Genomic DNA, 12,863 nt, shown 5'->3' with positions numbered 1-12,863 from the left:
CTGAGTGTCTGTACATTAAGACTAAAGGAAGGAGGCAAAGTTGTGTCACCAAAGGGCTTAATTTTTTTCTTCAGTATCATCCTCCTCAGGGAACTCCCTGGCTTGAATTTGCTTGCACCTCCCATGTTCATCTACACCTCACTATCTAGTCAACTCCTCTTAATTAACATTTGAATTCCAAACCACTCGCTCTACTTTCAAGATGCCTCATCTGACTTGACTTTCCCCTACTCTCTCCTGAGCCTTCTCCTATAGCTTGGGCCTCTTCTCTTGTCACAAAGCGTACTATCTTGGAATCCTGCTCATCTGATACTCTTCTCAATAGAGAATATCCTTCAAGGTACACTTTCAAGTTCTTCCTATGCATTCTCTGAGTTCAGTCTAAATTTTACTTCCTGCATAAACGCAAAGAGTATCTGAATCTATTACTCTTCCTACTTGCTCCTAAAGCAGTTGGAGAATTTCTCATAGCACTTTACATTTAAGGATACACCATGTAATGTTTTTTTCTAATGATTTCATAAACGTTACATCAAATTATAAGGCCCTTGAAAACAAAGAACTTGTTTTATATATTCATAACTTATCAGAGGCCATACATTGATAAATACACAGTAGGTGTTTAGTAAATACTTGTTTATTCAGACTCTTAGATGATTAGAGCAGAAAGAAACTTTAGCAATCATGTAATGATTTAACTCTTTCATTTTATGAGGAATAGTGAAGCCCAGAGAATTTGAATAACTTAACCAATAAGAGTAAAAAATTATTCCAGTGTCTTAAGTATAAGAAATTAACCAAGAACTGACAAAAATATGAAAGTACAGAGTGATTAAAGTAGGTACACTGACGTTTGAAAATAAAAAAAAATTAAGAAAAATTAGATAATGCTCTAAGGAAAATTAATGCTGAGAAAAGAAGTTGGTGTTTCAGAATGAGAAACCATTAACTTAAAATTTCTCACTAGTTTTCAGATACAAATATAGATTTTATACATATACATTTTATTTATTTATTTTTTATAGGGACTTTAAGAAGCAGAATATTGGGACTATTATTTAAGTTATCAAAGGCAAAAAAATATAAAGTCACAACTGTCTAAATCTTACATTGAGTAAAAATATCACAATGCTGATAAACTCACACAGCATGAGCTATCCTTACACCTTTGTTCTATCCACTTAAACATGCATAGTGGGAAGAACTATAATGTATAAGTTGCTTTGTTTTGATAGACATACTTCTAATTTGTAAGGAAAATACATACTATTTCTAGCACACTTTCATTTGCATTGCAGGTTACTTTCAAAAGCAATTTATAAATATATTTTGCATTTGCTAAACAGCACAATAACTATCCAGCTGTTGATCCCTAGGACACTTTCAATCTAAAATAAACAATGGAGATAAAAATGTACACCCACAGGACATAAAGTTAACAAAATAAAAACAACAGGGCGCCTGGGTGGCTCAGTTGGTTAAGCGACTGCCTTCGGCTCAGGTCATGATCCTGGAGTCCCGGGATCAAGTCCCACATCAGGCTCCCTGTTCAGCGGGGGGTCTGCTTCTCCCTCTGACCCTCTTCCCTCTCATGCTTTCTCTCTCTCTCTCAAATAAATAAATAAAATCTTAAAAAAAAATACAAACAACAAAATGCTGCTTGGTGCCTCAGTTCTCCTACTCGTAACAGAAATAGTAAAAATTGTAATACTTCCTTTCAGACTGCTTTAAATTATATTTTTCTGCTTACTCGAAATGTTGAGCATTTCCTCTCATACTTAATATGTCAGAGAGAGCACAGTCTTTGAATTCTGGCTTGACAGGTTAGCCCAGTGTTTTGATTTGCCAAATATGACTAACATTGCCTTCCTGTGTCATTCTGGCATCAGACAGTACTCAATAAAAACACCAATCCTCCCCCGCCCTCCCTTATGTGATTATGTCATGTTCATTTATCTATTAGGGTATTCTATTTTATTACCAATTTGCCTGTGCTCTTTATGCAAGTGAAACTAACCTGGCATGGAAGCTATTTTCACTTTAATTTTATTTTTCTGTTGTATAAAAGCTTTAAAAGCCCAAATCTGTTGCCATGTATATGCTTTCTTCTACTGTTTTAGAATTTGGGAAAATTAACAGCTCTCCAAATATTTGAAAATCAGATCTATTTTTAAAAATAATTTTTTTTTTTTTAGATTTTATTTATTTGTCAGAGAGTGAAAGAGGAGAGAGAGTGCGCACAAGCAGGGGGAGCGGCAGAGGGAGAGGGAGAAGCAGGCTCCCCACCGAGCAAGGAGCCTGATGCAGGACTTGATCCTAGGACCCTGGGATCATGACCTGAGTCAAAGGCAAATGCTTAACTGATCCACCCAGGCACCCCTAAAAATAAATACTTAACTCTTGAATCCAACTGGAGTTTGAGAAGATGTGGCTCTATATCAGTTTTCCTCCAAAATGCTGACCTATTGCCCTTATCCTATTTTTAAGATTCCTAGTTCATTATAGATAAATTATTTTGTATTTAATTGGGGGTGCTTCTAGGCCTTTTATTCTGTTCTGATTTTATTTCTAATTCGTGAAATATACTGTTGGCTTTATACTTTATTCATGTGGTTTCTTTTCTTTTTCACTTGTTTCCCTCATTTCTGTTCCTTATACTACAATACAATCTAGAAGTTCCAAACCAGATTATATTGCCTATAACCATTTTGGTTTTGTTCTTAAATTTAAAGAGAATGTCTTAGCCAGTAATTCTATGTCTATACTGAGAAAACCAAGATACACACAAATATCACACAAAAATGTTACTTACAGTAATGTAAAACTGGAAATAACCTAAGTGTCAAACATTAGGATTAAAAAAATTATGGCACATTCATACATAGGAATACAGACAATTAAGAATTAGAAAACTATTTCATGTCAGGAAGAAATTTCATAATATATTAGGTAGAAAAAAATCCAGTTATAAAACGGCAAACGTGAAAAAATTTTAAAAGAATAGAACATACACCAAAAAATGTTAACACATGATTATTCTTATGTATGGAATGGGACTTTTGTTTTCTTGGTATTTTTCACAATTTCTGCCATAAACAAGTATTACTTTTTTTTTTTAAGGTATATTTATTTTACAGAGAGAGAGAGTGAGGGGAGGGGCAGAGGGAGAGGGAGAGAGAGAATCCTCAAGCAGACTCCATGCTGAGCGCAGAGCCTGACGTGGGGCTCAATCCCACAACCCTGAGATCATGACCTAAGCCGAAATCAAGTCAGCCATTTAAACGATGGAGCCACCAGGTGCTCCAAACAAGTACTACTTTTAATAATATTAAAATGACTTTCAAAATACAAAGGAACTTTGTAGTGCTTTCTCATTAACTATTATGTTAGCATTGGGCTGTTATAAAGTTAAAATAACATGAATTTACAAAGTGCCTGAAAACAAAAAAACTACCAAAGGCGAGATACTGTATTATCTTATGGTTTATCAATAGGAAATAGATTTAATATAGATTCACTCATGTACATCTTCTTCCTGATATTTAGACTCCAAAACAGGAAGAAAATGGGACAACTTGGGAGCATACTGATTCTAGTTGCCATCATCTTTAGAGTTTGATTCACAAATGGTGGCCTGTTTTTCCCTTCCCATATTCTAAACAAGAACAGACCCCCTCAAAAGAAGCCTGAGGTCCTTTAACTTAACCCTTTGCTCTATAAAGGATAAAGCACACCACACTCTGTACTGCTACCAAACTAGGTGTCAAACTAGTGTTACCCATGCCCACTACACAAAGAGTACCATTTGTAAAAGTTTTTGGGAAACAAAGCTAATACTTAACTATATCAAAGCATCTGAAGTAGGAGCACCTGCGTGGCTCAGTCAATTAAGCCTCTGCCTTCGGCTCAGGTCATGATCTCAGGGTCCTGGGATTGAGCCCCACAGGTTCCCTGCTCGGCGGGGAGTCTGCTTCTCCCTCTCCTCTGTCCTCCCCAACTTTCTCGTGCTCTCTCACTCAAATACAATCTTTAAAATAAAAAATGTTTTTAAAAAGCATTTGAAGTAGGGTGCCTGGGTGGCTCAGATGGTTAAGCGTCTGCCTTCGGCTCAGGTCATGATCCCAGGATCCTGGGATCGAGTCCCGCATCGGGCTCCCTGCTCCTTGGGAGCCTGCTTCTCCCTCTGCTTCTCTCTCTCTCTCTCTCTCTCTCTCGCTCCCTCTCTCTCTCCCTCTGTCTCTCATGAATAAATAAATAAAATCTTAAAAAAAAAAGCATTTGAAGTAAATGAAATAAGATAAATGAGTACTCTGCCTGAAATGATCATTTGATACAATTGGAAATCTGAAAAGGAAAAAAAAAGTAGGTAACTTGGGACAAAGTTCAAAGAACAAAGGGATCACATATGCCCCTCTGGGTGGAGTGGTAGAAAAGTGTATAGTTTCACAATCAGTAGCACCTTTAAAAATACTGCTCAAATAGATAACAGCAATCATATTCCCTGAAGCAGGATGGACCTTTGGAGAAAGAAATCCTATTAAAATGCTGGATATAATATGAAAAACAATAGTTTTCGAGGGAGAAAGTCACAAATACCTTTGCCATTAGATATGCGACATAGTAAATTTATGCATTTAGCATAAATGGTGAAGCTTAAGGATCTCCTAATGACAGACATATGGGTACCAAGTAATGGCCGGAAATAAAACACTAGCTTAACAGCCTAAATACATGTTACTTTGAAATGACTACAATAAAACATGTTAACATGCTAAAAACTAATTAGCAAGCAAACCAGATTGGTAAGGCTGAACCTCATTCCAGTTATTTCCACTGACAAAGTTAGTCGGCTCCTACTCCCTGGGAGCTATTCAAGAGCTAACTCTTCTTCCAGAACAGTCTCAGAAGGATGTTGAGAAACTGAACAGACCAATTGTCCTATAGCATGTAGTTCTCACATTTTCTCTGATCCTTAGAAATAGAGACAACTTTCCCAGGGAATAAGGTCTGAAATTCCACAGGGTAGTTCCAAAACTTCTAACAGATACTCTCTCTACAGTGTCTAGCCTGCAGTATCTTAGGAAATAATGCTTGTTGAAAATATATACTATATATGTAAGAGATGCTTTCATCAAAAGTGTTTTGTATTAGCAACCAAAAATTCTACTAATTAAGAAAGGCTGACAAGAGAGTGTGTTTTGTTTGTTTTAAAAGATTTTATTTATTTATTTGACAGAGAGACAGACAGTGAAAGAGGGAACACAAGCAGGGGGAGTGGGAGAGGGAGAAGAAGGCCCCCCGCCAAGCAGGGAGCCCGATGAGGGGCTCGATCCCAGGACCCTGGGATCATGACCTGAGCCGAAGGCAGATGCCTAACAACTGAGCCACCCAGGAACCCCAGGAGAGTGTTTTTCCATCACTATCCTTTCCTTCAAGTCTTACACCTGACTGTTTTCCTCCAAGTTGGGATTATTTAATGAAATCAAGAAGTATGCCACCCAGGTCTTACCTAACACTATTATGTAACAGTCAACACTGAAAACAGAAAATATACAAAAGCAAACTCTGATAACAACATAAAGCAAATTCTAGAAACAACCTGGCAAATATCATCTTCATTTTCTCTCTGTAATTAATTGCTTACCTAGTTTTATTAAGAATTCTCGTTCCAAGTCGTGTACCTGCCTGAGAGATTCTTCCAGAGAATTACAGAGTTTGATCTTTGGTCTTAGCAGTTCTAGTGTATCACTGATCATGTAATCTATGTCAATAGGAAATGGATGGTCTTTTGTCCAAACCTCCAAACTTTTCTTCCACCAAACATAACGCTGATAACAAATGAAAAATAAATTTAGCTATAAGAAATAACAAAAACATTTAAAATAATACTCTACATTGTGATGTTACCTAGTTATAATAACTAAGCTAAAACTTAGTTGTATAAAACACCTACCATTTTTATTAATGGTCAACAGTAATAATCCTAATCCAGTTTCTAAGCCATTTGGTGATTTTAATTTTTTTATTACAACTGTCAAAAATCCTTTTTAAAGGCAAGGAAAAATCATAAATAAAATATCAAATAAATTTCCAGGTACTGAAACAAGGCAGAAAACCTACTCCCAAACCCCAAACAGGGTTTAAATATTTATTTTACAAAACAACAAAAGCTACCAGATTCAAAGCCGTAATTTTGATACATTTTTATTATTTTCTCTATGCTACCTGCTCTGTTCTTTAAACAGGTCAATGAAAGTACCTGAAGATACAATTTTTGAAATATATAAAAATCATTAATCCACAAACATTTATTGAACAGCTACTATGTACATAGTACTGTTTATAGAGATCTTCCCTCTCTTCTCCTAGCCTGGTTCCTTCATTCTATTTTCTACTTTGTAATTCATAAGTTTAACTAAAAAGCACAACCCAAGAATTTGCTTATATATAAAAGGGTATTCTTCTGGGTGCTTTCTCCTCTCCAGTTTGTAGGTCCTTGCTACTGAAAGTGTGGACCTCAACTGTGAGCTTGTTAGAAATGAGGACTCTTGGGATCCCCACTCTAGACCAAATGAATCACAATCTGCATTTTAACAATATCTCCAGGTGGTGCATATGTATATTAAAGTTTAGAAGCACTGCTGCAGGTGGTCCTTTCTATCTGACCTTGCCATATTAAACTGTACATTCTCTGACCTAGAACCCACTGCCCTCAGCCCCCAGACTTCACTCACTCCTTACTCCCAATTCCCTAGGTATACCCTGCTACACCTTTCTGCTTGTTAATCAAAATATACTTTTGTCTCTTTCTGCTCCTGGATATTTCTGAGTGGCTTTTTTCTCTCACTCTGGGATTTCAGAGTGAATGCAAATAAGGATACTCTTCTGAAAGAGAATTTACTTTTGATGCTGATAGTTACAGCTGACATTTTGCAGCAAAACTTTGGTTTTCGATAGTCTCCAACTTAAGATAGTCCTTACATACAACAGGGAATCTGACTCTCAAATCTGCAAAACTCCCCTCCCCATTTTCTTGTCAATTCAGAGAACAAGGGAGTAACAAGTTGTCCTCTACTGCACAGGTACAGTGACAGAACAAAGTTAACAACTGCTCTTCTCCCAGAGTATTTGCCTCCACTTAACAGCAGCCACTATGTGGATATATTTTTGATACTTCAAAAGTTATAGTTTTCAATTTTTTTTCTTCACCAATAAATAAATGAAGAAAACACTAACAAGAGATTATATAGAATAGAATGATCATATAGAATTGAATGGTACTTTCAGTACTTTATTTCAGTAACACCTGGAGAATTCAATAGTGAGCAGTTCAACCTAAACCTAAGTTAACTTTTGCAACACCAACCTTATAAAAGTTGTTGGAACTGTCTCCATATTTGTTTCTGAATTTAATTTATACTGTACTTAGTCTAAATCATTAAGTTTACATAATTAACTGAAATTAAAATAGGGAAGTACAACCCAAGAGTTTACCATGAGTGAACAAATATTTTTTCCTGTGTTGAAAATAACATATTTTCCCAAAATATAGTTTCCCAAAAACTATAGCTTTTTTTCTAAAAAAAAAAAAAAAAGTGAAATTGTTTAGAAACAAGAATTTTAGATGTAAAATCAGAACACAGATGAGTTAAAAATGTTATCAGATGTACAAAAATCACAGGTAATTTAATTCATAAATTACCATACCAAACGCCATAATCCATAAATTACTATATCAAATTTATGAACCATACCAAAATAATTCCCAAAATTAATGATCAATCATTGTTAATCATAAAAGTGACAATGCAAGTAGAATGTTTATACAGTAGAATACATCATATATTTTTAATCTGTAGCACACCCTTGCAGGAAGAAAAAAATCTAATCTAATGATGATGTGATATATGAATGCTACTGTGTTTCTTCTCTAATATTTCTGTAACACAAGCAATGCATTAAATGATGCCAAACTGCATATTTGAGTTTACATACCTGAAAGTATACAAGGAAGCAATCAAGTTTTCGTTTACTGGAACCTCTGTCAAAGTATTGGCCACAGGTATCCAAAATAGTGCACACTAGTCTAATTCTGAAAAGGTGCTCAGGAGGGTCTAGTGAACTTGGAGAGCCATCTGGGTTAACACCAAATGAAGTAAAAGAATAAAGAGTTCTAAAAATAACAGCTGATTCCACCATTCGATAATTATAAAGTTCCCCTAAGAACTTGGCACTGCTGATACGTCTCTGATTAAATTTAGGTTGATTAACCTAAAGGAAAAAAAAAAAACACAGATTTCCATTAAAGAGTAGTAATGTGTTGAAAAGGGGTAAAATTCTCCCCTGTCATTTGATAATACCAATTACTGAAAGAACACTAAACAGAGGGGAAAAAATGGGCTCTTTCCTTCTTTTCCAATAAAGTGATCACTTCTGGGTATCCTTTTTCTCTAAGAAATGGCTATCTTTAAAATGTTTTAATAAAAAGAACAAGTTAAGTATTAAATTTAGTACTAAGCTATCATTAACTGAGTTGATGACAGAGTTAAGATGTAATTCTCCCTATCAGCCCCCCATAACTTATTTTTCTGTAATCCATGAATTAAGGAAACGATAAGACAACAGAAAGAGGAAATGGTTTACAGAAATTCTTATCAAAAGATTACCAATTCACCTAATTAAAAGATTTATAGATTCCTATAACCTGAGTTCTAGTGCCCCAGAAATAATTAAATCTACTATACTCTTCCAAAATACGCCTAACTGAACTTGAGAAAAAGAAGCAAAAAAATTTCTCCAGCACTAGCCTGAAAGACGACCAGGAAATCTGAGACAACTGGGTTCTTTAAGAAAACAGTAACTCTGAAGAAACAGTAAATTGACATCATAAGGGAAAAGGACGGCTTCCGAATTATTATTTTTCAATAATCAGTTTAAAAGCTGTTTAAATTCTCCACAAACTCCAATTTGATAACTTTAAGGAAAGTGCTTATTACCTCCATTCCTAATCGAATATCTTCTAAAACTCCATCCACAACATGGATTCCAACATCTTCTTGGTAGAGGACCAGTCCTGCTAAGAGGTTGGCTACACAATGAATACTATTATATTTCACATTCCAGATGTTTATCATACAACAGATAACATAGTCTTTCACTTCTTGGTCCTGCCAGGGCAACTTTCGCATCTGTCTCAAAACCTACATGGAGAGAATTTTGTTTCATTTACTGAGATAAGTATATAATACTCCAATATACCCAATAATATAGATATTTTGATTTTGCAGTCACAGAACTTTTGAAATGAAAAATACTTTAGGGGCACCTGGGTGGCTCAGACGGTTAAGCGTCTGCCTTTGGCTCGGGTCATGATCCCACGAGCCCCACATCGGGCTCCCTGCTGAACAGGGAGCCTGCTTCTCCCTCTCACTCTGCCTGCTGCTTCCCCTGCTTGTACACTCTCTCTCTGTCAAAATAGATAAAATCTTAAAAAAATAAAAGAAAAATACTTTAGAGATCCTCTCCCAGCTTCTTCACTTCAGAGACAGGAAAAGTGAGAAAAGTGAGATATTTCTAATTATTGGCAAAATTTAGTCACATTTGCCCTACATCTCTTCATGATGCCCCTAAATTTCCTAGAGTTTCCAGATCTTCAATCAGGCTAATAGTATATACTCACAAAATCCAATCACTAAAAACATATACCCAAGGTTTACCAAAAATATTTTCTTTTGCATATCACTAATGTAAATAATCTCAGATACTTCTTATAAATCAAAAATTTCCAGTAAATAAGTAAACCCAAGATCAGTGGGTTAAAAGATAACTTAAGATGAACGTCAAGACTAGTATTACACAGCATCTTGTTTCCTCGTGTGTAAAGGGGGGATAATAACAGCACTTCCTCCACAGTTTGTTGTTAAGGATTAGACAAGTTAAAGTATGTGAGGTACATAGGAAACTGACTGGCTCATTATAAGTTAGCCATTAACTGTTTCAAAACCCTACTGGTAATGAGATGGTGAGCAGAGTTCTGTTCTACCTATAATCAAGTTCCTTCCATTTTCATTCTGGAAGAAAAGGAAAAAAAAAAGGATACTATTGGCAGATGGCAAAGCACTCTTCATCTCTACAGCCACCATCCATCTTTTTTTTTTTTTTTTTTTAGATTTTATTTATTAGAGAGAGAGAGAGAAAGAGAGAAGGCACAGCAGGGAGGGGCAGAGGGAGAAGGAGAAGCAGACTCCCCGCTGAGCGGGGACCAAAATGTGGCACTCGGTCCCAGGACCCTGGGATCATGACCTGAGCCGAAGGCAGACGCTTAACCAACTGAGCCATCCAGGTACCCTAACCACCATCCATCTTTCAAGCACTTATTATGTTCTCAAATCAGCTTCAGTGGAAATGTTAATGTCTTTTTTATTATGTTAATCACCATACATTACATCATTAGTTTTTGATGTAGTGTTCCATGATTCATTGTTTGCATATAACACCCAGCGCTCCACGCAGAACGTGCCCTCTTTAATACCCATCACCAGGCTAACCCATCCTCCCACCCCCCCTCCCCTCCAGAACCCTCAGTTTGTTGGAAATGTTAATGTCTTAACCACACAGCAACCTATATTTTTTTAAACTTTTAGCTAATTCTAAAATAGCTTTCAAACTACTTGATGGAAACAACTACTATCCCTGACTCTCTGAAAGTTGAGTCCAATTTCCAAAGTCCCATGATCATTCTTTATCACCCATGTATAATGCGTGTATTATTGCACACCTTTTCTCCTCCCCACAGGTTTTCTCTTTCCAGCAGCTAATTTGTTTTACTTTTTTTTTCCTAAAAAGAAAAAAGTTCTACACTGTGTTGTTTCAACTCGCAGAGTTAACCATGAAATGTTCTGTTCAACATTTCCTACTTAAAAAGTGAAGTTTCTAACAAGGTAACTGCAATAATTAAGAAAACAGGTCAGCACTTCTTAACCTTTTCTGGAAATTGACCAAAATTATGATATTTCAGAGGGCCACGGACCTCCAAAAGCCCACTCAAGGTTAGGATCCCCTGCACTGAAGCAGAATATTTAAAGTCAAATTCATTATAGAACATCAGAGACAAAGTAGTAATTTCAAATATAAACAGCACCAAAATTAAAATTACAAGAATTACCACTTCAGAGTAAGAATCATAAAAGGAAAACAAAACATATGTCCTATATATTATGTATCATCATATGACTTCCATTTTAGGATGACTTGTATAGAAGCAATCACAATTCAACTTGTAATCTAATCTTAACTCTCCTAACCTTCACTGCTGAAACTTTAACAGCTCTGCTTCAAATTCTCCTGTTACAAAATGTAAAAAATGCAAACTGCTTACATTTCTTATCCAACTTTGTCAAACACTGAAGCAATCTATAAACAAACTGATCTGGAGAAACTGAAATATATGTTCTTGACCGAAACAATTTAGTGCACAGGCTAGAAGCCAAGTGCACTGCTCTTAATACTATAATCATTAGGATGAAAAAGAATTAGTTTGGTTGAATATTATATCATCTTAGCACTACTACAAATCTTGAATTGACTATTACTTTATGATTTCAATGAGATTTACCTTCTCAGTGGTAACCTTGGAGAGATCCTTGTACAAAAGTTTCCGGACATATTCCTGGAGAGGAGGACGTTTCTTTTTCACTGTTTTTTCAGCTGGAGGTGGGTTGCAGTAGTAATATGCATTCTCCACCATTGTAACGTATCTTGCATCGAGGTGCATTGCTTGTTTCTTTCTCATCATTTGCTCCTAAAATAAAAACATCTAAGTCAAAATACTTCTATTCTAATGTTTATCCCTAACCAAATTTCTATTCTGACAAAATTTCAGGATAAAGAACTAGAAAAGGATGGGAAAAAAAAAACACCAATCTTTTGGTATTCCTAAGAATATACTAGCACACTACTATACCAAAACCATGTTTTTACAACAAATTAGTACATGACTGCTTGGTGTTAGACCTTAGGCTCTGACACAGCTCTACAAGCAAGAAAACTAAAAGCAGCCAAGGTTTATAACTTGTCCACAGCCCCTGAGCATCAACTCAAGAGGCGGTGTTTCAAAACGGATCTAGTCAACCAGTGATCAAAGCTAGCTGCTTTTGCTATAAAAGGGGAAAAGATCCAGAGCCAATCCAATATCCATCCATACCACCATGACTAGTAAATGTTTTCCCTAGCAAAAATAGGGGATCCAAATATTGTAAATAAATACATTAAAAGCTAGCTCTATTACATTTTTATACACATGGTCTCATTTAACCTTAAGAGTCTGAGCCAAAGAGCAAGAAGAGCTTTTTCTTTGTTACGATAAAAATTTGAACTTGGAATGACTTTTGTTAGTGTGATATAAGCCTAGAGAGAATTTGGAAATCAATTCCATTTGACAGACTCCACATTAATATTTTTGTTTATTAGAAATAAATTCTCTTGTTTCTTCATATTAAATATTATTGGCAGAGAATATTCAGGCTCACAACTGGATTCTAAAAAAAGTAAGTTATCTAAAGAAAATGATACAATCAAGACTTCTGTAACAGTAACACTGATGTAATGATAGTATATGCTCAGGGATTCCTAAATCTGAGCTCTCTTTAACACTAACACCAATATTCACTCTGCCACCACACTTCCCACCCTCCCAAGGCTCCAAGGGAATGCATGGATATTATCAATAAGCATAATAACTTAATTGCTTAATAAACCTGATGGCCATTTAAGCATCCTAAGTAGCTTAAGAAATAGCTTCTACCCCAAGTTAATTTTTCAGGCTTACAGTTTTTAATTTTTAAATTAAATTTTGTATTTTTAAG

The 12,863-nt window shown here is 35.7% G+C and overlaps 1 protein-coding gene across 2 annotated transcripts in view; it reads right to left on the bottom strand.

Annotated features, from left to right (window-relative positions):
• The window catches only part of UPF2 (UPF2 regulator of nonsense mediated mRNA decay), a 107,028-nt gene that overhangs the window by 28,141 nt on the left and 66,024 nt on the right, over window positions 1–12,863 (bottom strand). For both annotated transcript variants that reach the window (XM_028114686.2, XM_028114688.2), the window contains exons 12-15: window positions 11,615–11,800; window positions 8,997–9,200; window positions 7,996–8,271; window positions 5,645–5,828 (exon numbers count right to left, since the gene is read on the bottom strand). In XM_028114686.2, coding sequence (XP_027970487.1) covers window positions 5,645–5,828; window positions 7,996–8,271; window positions 8,997–9,200; window positions 11,615–11,800 — 850 coding nt within the window. The remainder of the gene's footprint in view (window positions 1–5,644; window positions 5,829–7,995; window positions 8,272–8,996; window positions 9,201–11,614; window positions 11,801–12,863) is intronic.

Source organism: Eumetopias jubatus, unplaced genomic scaffold, assembly GCF_037043125.1.
Source record: "Eumetopias jubatus isolate StellerSeaLion01/CBP00866 unplaced genomic scaffold, mEumJub1_p1.0 scaffold_8, whole genome shotgun sequence".
Classification (NCBI taxonomy): Eukaryota; Metazoa; Chordata; class Mammalia; order Carnivora; family Otariidae; genus Eumetopias; species Eumetopias jubatus.
The sequence above is the reverse complement of the archived record's forward strand: the minus strand, read 5'-3'. Positions and strand labels throughout refer to the sequence as shown.